The 12,570-nt window shown below is 41.5% G+C and overlaps 1 protein-coding gene across 1 annotated transcript in view; it reads left to right on the forward strand.

Annotated features, from left to right (window-relative positions):
* The window catches only part of LOC140341231 (urokinase plasminogen activator surface receptor-like), a 20,862-nt gene extending 10,387 nt beyond the window's left edge, over nt 1-10,475 (forward strand). The window contains exons 2-8 of the mRNA XM_072426793.1: nt 919-1,032; nt 2,822-2,830; nt 4,486-4,626; nt 5,461-5,595; nt 6,667-6,828; nt 9,340-9,471; nt 10,234-10,475. Coding sequence (XP_072282894.1) covers nt 919-1,032; nt 2,822-2,830; nt 4,486-4,626; nt 5,461-5,595; nt 6,667-6,828; nt 9,340-9,471; nt 10,234-10,475 — 935 coding nt within the window. The remainder of the gene's footprint in view (nt 1-918; nt 1,033-2,821; nt 2,831-4,485; nt 4,627-5,460; nt 5,596-6,666; nt 6,829-9,339; nt 9,472-10,233) is intronic.
* Nucleotides 10,476-12,570: the final 2,095 nt, after the last annotated feature.

Here is a 12,570-nt window from a genome sequence, read left to right on the forward strand (position 1 = left end):
GATAGATATTATATAGATAGATAGATAGATAGATGGATAGATAGATAGATAGATAGATAGATAGATAGATAGAGGGATAGATGGATAGATAGATAGATAGATAGATAGAAAGATATTATATAGATAGATAGATAGATAGATAGATAGATAGACTCAATGATAGAATGAAATCATTTCTGGATACAGAGATATTCCGTATAAAGGCAAACAGAAAAATAAATCCACAGAGAAAACAAGAAAGAAATACCTTACCATTGTGATGATGGATTTAGATTGATGTTGGGCAGAAACAGTGATAGAAGTAAATCAATAAGAAATAAGAATAGATAGATGAAGACTTGTGGATCAGGAATGTGCTGAATTGCAGGACTTTGTTATTTGATGTTGATAATGTAATATAATTATTATAATGATCAGTAATAATATTGGAATCGTTAGCACATAATTGCTTCTGTGACAGCTCCTATTATATGGAAACTCGCCTCATTCTTATTCTGTCTTTGTTCTGCTCCATTGATCAGTCTTGCAGACTCTATTGTGATCTTCTATTAGCAGTAGGAAATGTTGGTGCATAATTGTATTTACTAATCCGCTCTTTGTAAGGTGACATTGAGGTTTGGAGGGAGATCCTCTCTTCATGTGTCTCTGTTATCTCCATGTGTAATGCAGTCAGAGGCCAATGAAAAGTGTGTCTGGTCACTGCAACCAATCAGATTCTAGCACTCACTTTTCCTGCTTGTACTGAGAACATAAGAGCTGAGTTCTGATTGGTTGCTACTCAGTTTTAGTATTTGTAATCCATGTTACATGAATTTGATTTAATCCACCATTTTTTTTTTACCTCCGGTTAGAAAATCCTCAGAAATGTAATAAAATTGTGTCCATATTTGTGTTCTCATTGGTGTCTGCTTCCGGCAGTGATCACCCTGAGGTGTCTACAGTGTGTTGGAACCAGCTCGTCCTGCCGTATGGTTGTGAAGAAGTGCGCGTCCTATGAGACGACCTGTATCTCCATGGCCTACAGGACACAAGGTAAGGCACTGATACTGTGATAGCACATAAGGCATGCTAAAGTGGCGTCACATGCATCGGTATTGCTGATTGATTAGGAAGTCATTTTAGCATGCTTATGTTCCATAATACCCCAGTATTTGCTTATTCCAGTCTATGATTCAATAGTTAAAAAGCGGCAGTTCACTGATCAGGTCATCACTGTGCTCCTTCCTCCAATCAGCAAGCTCCATCTGTTATATTCTGATACTGCCCACATGTGATGCTAAACCTCCATGATTGAAAGGACTGCCATCCAATGAATGAAAGGGGTGGGACATGAACAGTCAGACTGGGGAGGGGCTAGATAATGCAGAACATCATCCAGCCAGGAAATGAGGTGGAGCTCTATCTGATTTGCTGCAGCTTCTCATGCACACTATGTGAAGCTCACAATAGGGGAGCCAGCACAACTGTGCAGGGGGAAAGGGAAGGCTGGAGGGCTCAGGTTTAAAAAAAGGGAGGTTGGAGGGCAGATTTAATAAAATTGAGGTTGGAGGGCAGATTTAATAAAGGGGAGGTTGAAGGGCAGATTTATTAAAGGGGAGGATGGAGGGCACATGTAATAAAGGGGAGGGTGGGAGGCAGATTTAATAAAAGGGAGGTTGGAGGGCAGATTAAATAAAAGGGAGGTCGGAGGGCAGATTAAATAAAGAGGAGGCTGGAAGGCAGATTTTTTTTAAATTAAAGGCTGGAGGACAGATTTATTAATGGGGTGGCTGGAGGGCAGATTTAAAAAAAGGGGAGGCTGGAGGGCAGATTTTTTAAATTGAAGCCTGGAGGACAGATTTATTAATGAGGAGGCTGGAGGGTAAATTTTTTAAAATTAAAGGCTGGAGGACAGATTTAATAATGGGGAGGCTGGAGGGCAGATTTTTTAAATTGAAGGCTGGAGGACAGATTTAATAATGGGGAGGCTGGAAGGCAGATTTTTTAAATTGAAGGCTGGAGGACAGATTTTTTAATAAAGGGGAGGCTGGAAGGCAGCTGCGGGTGGTTGTTTAGGGACTGAGGCTGTCTAGACAGGTCCTCTTTGCTATCATGTGAGGTCTTCATGCTGAGAATTACTTAGAGCTGACATTCCAGACTCCTCTGACGTCGGATTTGGCACTTCTTTCGCATACCGCTTGGTGTCTCGGGCAGCTGTAAATCTTTTCTGCTTTGTGTCTGTGATCGGTACGACTCTCCACCCTGTACTTATGGCGGATTGGCGACAAATGATTGGACGCTTTGAAGAACGCCGTGTTTACACCTGTTGCAGGTGTTGCATTGTTGGCGTGTGGTCTTGTGTGCATGCTTGGCATAACTTGGTATTTGCTCATGTACTTGTTGACCAACGCCCATAGCGCCACTTTTTTTTATTGCACACCATAGCCCGTTCTTTTAGAGGCCATTATTGCTGAGTGGCGTAAAGTTTGATGTATTCCAGTATTTAGATTTGGTGGCTGCCTTGGTTTTCTTTCTTCAGGTTAGTTGCATTTTCTGCAAGTACAGAACAATATCTGTTGATCCTGCCAGTGTGAAAAGAAGTGTGTTCTGGCATGACCACTAGGTAAAAAAAAAACCCAGAAAAAGGAAATGAATTGCAGCCAGCACATTGTCAGTATTCAGCTGCAGTATATGGCATTTTGGTGTTTGAACCTGGAATATATTAATCATTAGAACAATGCATAAAGTGGATTTGCCCCATGGCCTACAGGCAATTATGCCAAGTTTATTCCGTGGCATCAGGACTTTTTGCCACCAAGCACAGACTCCAAGCTTTAATAAGGAGGAAGTTGTCCGGCCTCAAACGATATCAGTTTAAACTCAACAGGGTAAGAACAGTGGGGGTCTCAACCGGGACTCCAGAGGGCTGGTGGGGCTCTGTGATTTAAAGGGGGACAAGATTTGGAGGTTGGACTCTGATGTGAAGGGAAGGACCAGATATAAAAGAGGGGACTTTAATGTGAAAGGGGCTTTAAATTACAATTAGAAAGGTGGGGGCTCTGATGTAAAAAGGGTTCCATATCTGAAATTAGGGAGCTCTAATGTGAAAAGAGGCTCTTATATAAAGGGGGTCCAGATTTAAAGGTAGGTAACTCTAATGGCAAAGTGGCCTACGATGAATAATGGTAGGATGAGGGGGATCTTATCTAAAAGAGGGTCCAGAAATTAAAGTTAGGGAAGTGTAATGCAGAAGGGGGCTCTAATGAAAAAGTGGGGTGGGGTGGGGGGTCAGATTTGAAGTTAAGGAACTCTAATATAAAATGGAGCTCTGATGTAAGGGGAGCCCAGGTTTGAAGGTAGGGAGCTCTAATATGAAAAGGGGTTTTAATGTAAATGGGTCCAGATATAAAAGGGGATCCAGTTTTAAAAGTAGGAAACTGTAGTATGAGAGGGGGCTCAGATATAAAAGAGGTCCAGATTTGAAGGTAGGGAACACAAATCCACTGATGGAAAGCTGGTACAGATATAAAGGTTGGGAACAGATTTGAAGGGGCAACACTAATGTGAAAGGGGGTTCAGATGTAAAAGAGGTCAGATTTGAAGGTAGGCCAGATGTAAAAGGGAATCCAGATATGAAAGTAGGGAGCTGCAACGTGTTCTAGATTTAAAGTAGGGGGATACAATGTGAAAGAGAGTCTCTGATATAAAGGTGGTCCAGATTTAAATGTTGAGAACCCCAATTGTGAAAGGGGGCTCCCAGTATTTGAAGGCGTAGGGAACTCTAATGTGAAAAGGAACTTGATGCTAAAGGGGCTCCAGAATTGAAGGTAGGTAACCCTAATGTGAAAAAAGTGCTCTAAGAGGGTCCAGATTTGAAAGGCGGACTCTAATTTGAAAAGGGGGCTTTGTTGTAAAAGGGGTTCCAGATTTAAAGAAGTAAGCCTGATGAAAAAGTTGGGGAGCGGCAAGAAGTAAAGAGGATAATTTTAATATGAAGAGGGGAGTATGATGTAAAAAAGGGGCTCTGTTCCCAATGCCAAGCACTAGTCTGCACAGGGGCCCCACTAGTAAGTTTTGCACAGGGGCCCACTGTTGGTTGCCTTTACCACTGCACAAAGCCATAATTATACTGCAAATCTCTATTTATTCTTGTATTGTGTCCAGTGGCGGGACTTCTCTTTTGTCCTATCATCATTGTGTTTTTTGAACCATGCAGTATGCATTCTTCTTATAAATACAAAGTAAAGTTCTGTTAGGTATTTTAAAAATAAAATATAAATACATAAAAACAAAACAAAAAGAATAAAGAAAAAATTTTTTGTTCTGATAGATGTACGTGCAATTTCTCACATGACTCCACTTTTTCCAGCCATTCCCAATGGTGGACAGTATCATAAAAAGATACAAAACAATGGTATTTTTTAAAAATCTAATAAAAGTGTCCATTGTAATGATGGGCCAATATTCTTGTTTTCTAAATTGTAACATTGTCATCCTTATCCGCAGATGGCAGCAATACGGTCATGAAAGGGTGCGCTACGACAGATCTGTGCAACCAAACCTCCATCATTGATACGGGCTCTCGATCTATCTACATGACGGCAAGCTGCTGCGAAAGTGACTTCTGTAACGTCAACCGGTTCTCAAGTGAGTACGGAAGGCACCATTAGTGCCCCTTGGTTAACTATTTGGACAGATTCTGTCTGAGAAACCCTTGTTTTTTACAGTCTGTATGTGGCCCCTGACCCACCAATCCACTGTCTGTTCGATCAAAGTGCCCCAGGGTGTTCTTTTTAAGGTGGGAAGTTTTTAAAGTATCCTGGTTCCCGGGCTGTCCTGAAGCATCTATGGCACCTTTCAGAGGATGCCAGGTGCTGGAACCTTTGGAGCACTGGGCTCAGAGCACGGAAGCATTGCCCCCATGGGCCAGTACCAATAGGATTTGTTGGGTTGGAGTGGAGATACACTACCAATTGATTAGAGCTACACCTGAAGTCCAACTTCTATTGTCATGTTAAAAAATGCCAGGTACTAGAAAGAGTGTTGATCCTGGAACACATGTGACATCCATGGAACACCCACTAATAAAGAGGCACCATGTCAAACTTTTTTTAAGCTCACAAAAATATGACCATACCATAAAAGGGCCTCTTGTGGGTAAGTCCACCCCCACCATGCCAAAAGTTCCCAGTAGCCCCTCCAGACCCCTCCAGTAAAAAATGCCCCCAACCACCTCCTCTGCTACTTATAGTTCCTGCCGAGCCCCCAGACCAATCTCAACCTGTAAGCTTTCCAGATTCCGCCACAGTCTCCAGCCCTCGGACTGTATGTCGGGTCACAAGTTGGCAAGAACTGGCACAAGATTTGGGTCCTTGTAACACTTGCAATTAAAAAGAATAAAATGAAATGATAAATACCACTCTGCTTTATATCTGCCAGCTCAGGCAGACGATGACGGTGTAATCTGATTTATTCCACTAGCTGCCCAAGTGTATTCAAACCGCTTGCAGTGTAACGCCTGTAACAGCTCCAGCTCGTCCTGCACCAACTCCCAACCTATATTTTGTGATCAAGTGAATAACAACTGCGTGGATGTGGTCACGATGGAAGTTAATGGTGAGAAAATGTGTGATCTATCTGTCATTCTTATTTTTTCTTTCTTTCTTTCTTTCTTTCTTTCTTTCTTTCTTTCTTTCTTACCTATCTAGCTTTCCCTACCTATCTAGCTTTCTATCTATCTATCTAATCTATCTACCCACCATTGGGCACCAATGTCTAGAAATACAGCTTTGACCTATTTTTTATCTTTGTAAGGGTTGTAGCTGGGGCCCCTTGGCCTCCTTATGTTTCATCTTGATCTGCCTTGCTATGCTCTGTGATTTGGGGGGTTCAGCCCATATCCTGTTCCATGACTGTAGTCTCTTACAATCTCTTGTTGCATGTCTTCAGTCATTAATCATTGCTTGTAATGTGTCCATGGTCTCTGACCATTTCCTGTTGCTTGTCTTCAGTCTCTGACTATCCCTTGTTGCATAATTGCTGTCTTTGACCATCTCCTGTTGCATGTCTTTAATCTCTGACAATCTCATGTGGCATGCCTACAGTCTTTGACCATCTCTTGTTGCATGTCCTCAGTCCCTGGCTATCTTCTGTTGCATGACTGTAGTCTCTTACAATCTCTTGTTGCATGTCTACAGTCATTGATCATTGTTTGTAATGTGTCCATGGTCTCTGACCATTTCCTGTTGCATGCTTGCAGTCTCTGACCATCTCCTTTTACATGTCTATAGTCTCAGACTATCTCCTGTTGCATGCCTGCAGTCCCTGCCAATCCCTTGTTGCATGCTTGCAGTCTTTGACTATCTCCAGTTGCACGTCTGCAATCTCCAACAATTTTCTGTAAGATTGCCTTTACTTAATATCAGTGATGGCCCTTTGCTGATACAAAGGACCACACTTTAGGCCCCCTTTATTGTGTTGATCACCACTCTTTCAGTGTTTCACAATGGTGACTAATTTAGATCTTCCATTATCATCTTCATCACTGGAAAAACCAAACATGACATCATCCTATCCCCATCATTACACCAATATATTTACTAAAAGCTAGGACATTGGTTTGTACATTTATTGCAACCCCACAGTCATGTACTTTTTCTATAAATTCTATTTGCCCATCTTTTACAGGAAACACTAAATCCTCATCCTCATACATAAAAGGCTGCGGTTCAGGAAATATAGGAGACTCGTGCACAAATCTGTTTGCATACAGCACGGGCACCTATCAGCGATACACCTATCTATCATGCTGCAATAATAACAACCGCTGCAACAGTGATACAAAAACTGGTGAGTTCTGTAACGTGGAGGCTGTGCAAAGCTTAATATGAATTTGTGCATTTGAAAATAACTACAATTAAACCTAAGACCACAAAAAAATCGAAAAAAAAAAGAAAGAAAATGAATGCCACTGGTTCAGTTAAAGACTAAAAATTAGCAATATGTATACTTTTTTTGAGGATGGGGGGTCGAGAGAATTTTATTGGGGTCACCAATGGCCTATTCCCTGTTGCTGGCGATAAAGAAATATGCTGTAAGGAAACATCACTGAAATCAGTCCTGTACTGCATTGTTGGAGGGTGCGTGGTTTATTTATGGTTGTTGAATACATCATATATGACTAGCCACATATCATTTTTTATTTATGAATGTACACTTGCCCTTATTGACTGTACTTAAGCTGCGTACACACTTCCAATTTTTATCGTTGGAAATGAACGACGAACGAACGACGAACGACTGATTGGCCAAAAATCGTTTGTAAAAAAAGTAACCAACGACGCCGACGAACGAGGATAGTCGTTGGAAATGAAGGACCGGCGGATCGGATTGGACGACGATCGTTGACCATCTATCGTGTGTACGGTCGTTCAGTGATCGTCCATGGTCTGAGCATGCGCGGTGAACGTTCGCTCACTTCCTGTGGTGCACATCACTTCCTGTATCGTTCAAACGATCGCATCTATCGTGTGTACAATATCTTTGAACGAACGTGTCGTTATCTGTATGTACAGGATCGGTGCCATACGATCGTTCGCAGATATCGTGCAGGATGGTTCGTCGTTCGTTTACCAACGATAAAAATTGGAAGTGTGTACGCAGCTTTAGTGTTTTATTTCTAGTTGGTTACATAGTAATATCAGAATTCTGAGTGGAACTGAGGGAAAGCCAACAGGAAACCAATGCGTCATAGTCAGTCTAACATTGTGTATTAGCCTACAGAACAGAAGACCCCAGAAGTGAGACCATTACTGTGTTCATAGTATTGAACATTTAGAATAAATGTATCACTGGGGAAACATTCATTCATTGCAACAATATATTCAATTGTTTGGCTGAAGCTCAGCTTTAGGCATATGCTATATTAAAATTGTAAATTGAAGACCCTGGGTTGATGGCCAGGTTGAGATGTGCCCCCTTATGTTGGTGGTCAGTAAACCAACCACATACATTGGTGGTCAGAGGAGACAGGTTCCCTTAGATTGGTGGTCATTGGAAAATGGCCTCCAAAACTTTGATGGTCATTGGAAGAAGGGTCTCCTTACACTCATGCTCTATAGTTGAAGTAGACATTTACACCGGTAGTAATTAGAGGAAGGCCCCAGTCCTCTGGTGGTCCGTGAGAACATTTCTCTGTGACCACAATGATAAGTAAAGCCAGGTCACCCTGGGAACTGAACTCAGATGAACTCTCAATGATGAAACTCCATTAGGAGTTCATCTGAAGCTCGCCTGTAATCACAGCTGATTGGAAGCACTCGGGTGCCTCCAATCAGCTCTGACCGCAGTTCCCACCGTCACGGGGCTGTACCTATCAATATTAAGTACAGCTCGGTGACCGTGAGAACTTAACTCACATGAACTCTCAATGGAGAAACTCCATTGAGAGTTCATCTGGAGTTTTCCTGCAGTCACAGCTGATTGGAGACACTCGCATGCCTCTAGTCAGCTGTGACAGCAGAATCCCACGCTCCCTGGGCTATAGTTATCAACCCACGGAGCATGGAAACCTGCACTTCGTTGGACATTTTCGTTGGACAGTTCGGGGACATTTTCTAGAGAAAGTCAGAGGCATTCTCGCTCATCCCTAGTAAGAAAGACTTTATATTGGTGGTAAGTGGAAAGAACGGCCCTTACATTTGGTGGGCAGCAGAAACAATAAGCCATACATTGGTGGTCAGTGGCCTTCTTAACAATGGTGGACATTGGAAAAAAGGCCTCCTTACGATTGTGATCAATGGGTAAAGGACATTCAGATGTACAAGTGTCATTGTATAAATACAATACATTGGTAGTCAGTGGTGAAAGGTTCTGTTACTTTGGTGAGAACATTTCTCCCTACACTGGTGCTTGATGACAGAAGGGCCCCATTACTCTGGCAGTCAGTGAAAAAATAGCTTCCTACGTTAGGGGTCAGAATGAATTTAGCAGTAAGAATGAATGATTTGTATAAGTAGGATTTTACATTGGTAATAACAAAGACCTGATATCGGTGACCATTGGCAAAAATGCTCCATAAACTGGTTGTCGGTAAGTAGAATGCTTCTACATTGGTGGTCAGTGTGACCACCAGAAATTACTCATTGCCCAAGGAATCTCTGGAGGAGCCATGTCCCATGTAATTTATAGTATTTGGCTAGTGAATGTGGCAGGGCTTAGCTTCAACCCACAGATCCTCAGGTGGTATAGTTCACACCAATATATGTCCCCCCGGTAAGTTATCTTGGGACAGGCATGTTCGATTTTTGTTCTTGTGTTTTGATGTTCTTTAACCTTTGTATATCATCTGTCTCGTCATAGTTCCTGTGCTAAATAACAACAATGGAATCACTTGCTACGGCTGTAAGGATAATGGGAACAATGAATGTGCAACAAAAAATCAAACACTGGTATCTTGCAAAGGCACACTTCTCCGATGCATGGAGGCCTTCGGTAAGTTGTGATGGTGTATTATACTATATGAAACTGTACTGTACATTTTTATGAAATTTTACTGGAACCCCTTATGCAATGAAAGACTCCGAGGGGTCTATTTACAAAGCAGTGAATGTGACATTTACTAAAACACTACCTAGTGGAGAATCATCTGCAACTGAAACACATGGACCTGGAGGATTCTCCACCAGGGAATGTTTCAGGGAACGTCAAATTCATTGCTTTATATACAGACCCATGCTTTGTATAAATGTTACAGGTATATAATTTTTTTCACATTTTTAAATTCATTCTTATTTCCATGATGTGAATATAGGACTGTGCTTATGAATAAATGCAGAGCGCACAAGATTTCCAGGGTATTATTGGTTTTATAAGGAGAGAGAATGTCAGAAGCTGTTGACTTCCAGACTGTCTCATTGTGATTAATCCTAACTTCTAAGATCCTCTAAGGTGGGCAAGGGGAGGAGTCATATCATGAGTCAACTCCCATTGGTCTGGAGACCCACCAATCAAACAGATTATCTTAATTGTCTCGTAAAAAGACAGTTTAACTACAATTAAGTTAATGACTTTTGTTCTCATGCCATTAACTATATCAGGAAATGGGGCAAATTTCCCCAGCAATTAACTACAAAAGAAGTTTTGTTTAATCTTCCCCACACTTCAAAATATATTGACTTTTGTTAAAGTTCAACATTAAAAATAGATTGAAAGACCTATGAATTGACACTAACACCTCTTTCCTGTATCCTACAGACCAAAACCGACGGACTATTATGAAAGGATGCAGTACAGTGGCTTTCTGCTCTTCCACCAACGTGTTGCAGCAAAGTTCCAATGTCTCGGAAATCATGTGCTGTGCAGGAAGTTTGTGTAACAACTTCACTCGAGAGACCGCCAGCGAAGTCATCAACCCAAGCAGCATTGCCAATAGAAATACAGACTTCAGTATTCTAGTGATCTTCATATGCTTAATGACTGCCATCATGAGACACTAGTGGTTCTTGCTTCAATGAGGTTATACAAAAGGACTTTTATATTTATATTATGGGATGCTGCGGGCAAGATAGACATGGACACCAAATGGCTTCTAATGACGGGCCATTTTCTACTAAATGTGGCACCAGCATTTATCCTACCAGGATGCCAGGTGCATCTGAACCCACGAACAGCTTAACTTATATACACAGGCAGACCCTTCCTCAAAATCTGTATTTGAGCATTGGCATTCAACAGCCAACAGTCCCTGGTCTCCCAAAGTCAACAAAGCAAGAACATTCGTTGAACGCCCTATAGCTAATAACCTATTACCAACACTTATACACTGCTTGTTTTATAAGTGATCAGTGGCCAGATAAACCTGGAACAAAAGAGTAACACCCACATTTAGTTTACATGGGCCCATTAATCCTGGAGGATCCTATGTACCTGCACAGTCTGCTCCTACCTTTTCACCCACCCTGTTAAGCTGTTGGCAATTTTTGAAGAGTGTTTAAAATGCCTGCAAACCCCTAAGAACTCAATTTTGGTATTATTATCAACTTGCAAATGGAATGAAAGGATCCTTTATAAGGCACATGAAACCACCAATTCCGTTACTTCCTCTAAAGCAGGTAAATTCAACATAAAATATAGATTTCGGAGTGCAGTCTGACCCGAGCAGTGAGTAGTATATCTGGTTACTTACCTACACAAAATCTGGAAATATCCACAAGGATCCAACTGGGAAACAATCCAACAAGCATGGAGTATGGACTAAAGGAACGATGGTTTCTACATCAATTCAGCACTTTTCTAATTTTTGCTGAACTAAAATGTCTTTTTTTTAACTTATTAGGTTTGTTCTTAATGTTTTGCAATGTGTTGTCTGAAGAAAAGAGATTTAAATGCATTCAAGTGATCTTCTGAAGGTTCCTAATTTGACAATATACGCTTAACGCAGTCCTAAAATCTTCATTAGAACATTCCTTGTTCCCCATGAAACAGCAGAAGATGTCAATCTAACCCACTGACCTAAGACGGTGCTCAATAGATGGGTAGCCAGTTCCTTGATGGTCCAAAGGAGCACCAAAGGGTCCTCTTGATTAAGGTGTATTTTGAAGAAACACAATCGATGGTTCCAACTGATACAAAAAGTTGAGTAGTGTATTGTAATTAATTATCAAACATAGGAAACCTTCATTGGAGAAGTGTATTGTCTACTTTTGTTAACCCCTTACTTGTGAACATACTATTTGCTTGGCTTTTATGGTGACCTAGAACAAATTTTGCAGATAAGGATTTTGAGCGTCTCTCCAACTTCATTCATCTTGATGCTCCTTCAAGGTCAGTAGTGACGACACCATTGAAGCCATTGGGGCAGAATAACAGCCCCGAAATTCAGATTCGGTGGTCATCAAAGGAATGACCTTTGAGGGTACCCTAAAGTAGGGCCCTAAAGAAAAAATTATTGGGTGGTGGAGTTAGGAATGAGTACAAAGGGAGAAACCTACCTTAGATGTCCCAGAGAAAAGGAGAAACCTACCCTACCTTGGATGTCCCAGCTTTTTTTCTACCCCAGCGTTTCTCAACCAGGGAAACCTTAAGGTTCCTCCAGAGGTTGATAGAGGTTCCTTGAGCAATTTGTACATCTCAGGTCAGTTTAGCTGACACCAATTATATTTTTGGCCAGGGTCTGTAAGGGAGGCATTCTTCTCAATGACCACCAAATAGTGTAGTTTCCTCCACCAAAAGCCCTTAAAGCCACCCCATGCACCTAATTTTTACACCAATTTAGACATGCCATTTCATGATCACAGGTTCTTCTGTTCTCCTCCAACGATAGCAGCTCAGATGACCCCACTTCCTCTGAGCTCTGCAATGGACACGCCCCTGAGGAGTAACTTAGTAACAACTTGGGCATTCAGGACTCCTGGACAGAATGTTAGCTACTTATTATTATGTGGGTGACACTCTGTGCAGAACATGAGAGTCTAGGAGCCTAGTCCAGGACTACTGGTCAACAAAATGCTGAAAGTTCAATTTATATGCAAATCACATGCAAATGTAATTTTAATCTGGTTGACCAATCAGCAGATTAAAATTACAGTCAGC

The sequence above is a fragment of the Pyxicephalus adspersus genome, chromosome 11, assembly GCF_032062135.1.
Source record: "Pyxicephalus adspersus chromosome 11, UCB_Pads_2.0, whole genome shotgun sequence".
In the NCBI taxonomy this organism is placed as follows: domain Eukaryota; kingdom Metazoa; phylum Chordata; class Amphibia; order Anura; family Pyxicephalidae; genus Pyxicephalus; species Pyxicephalus adspersus.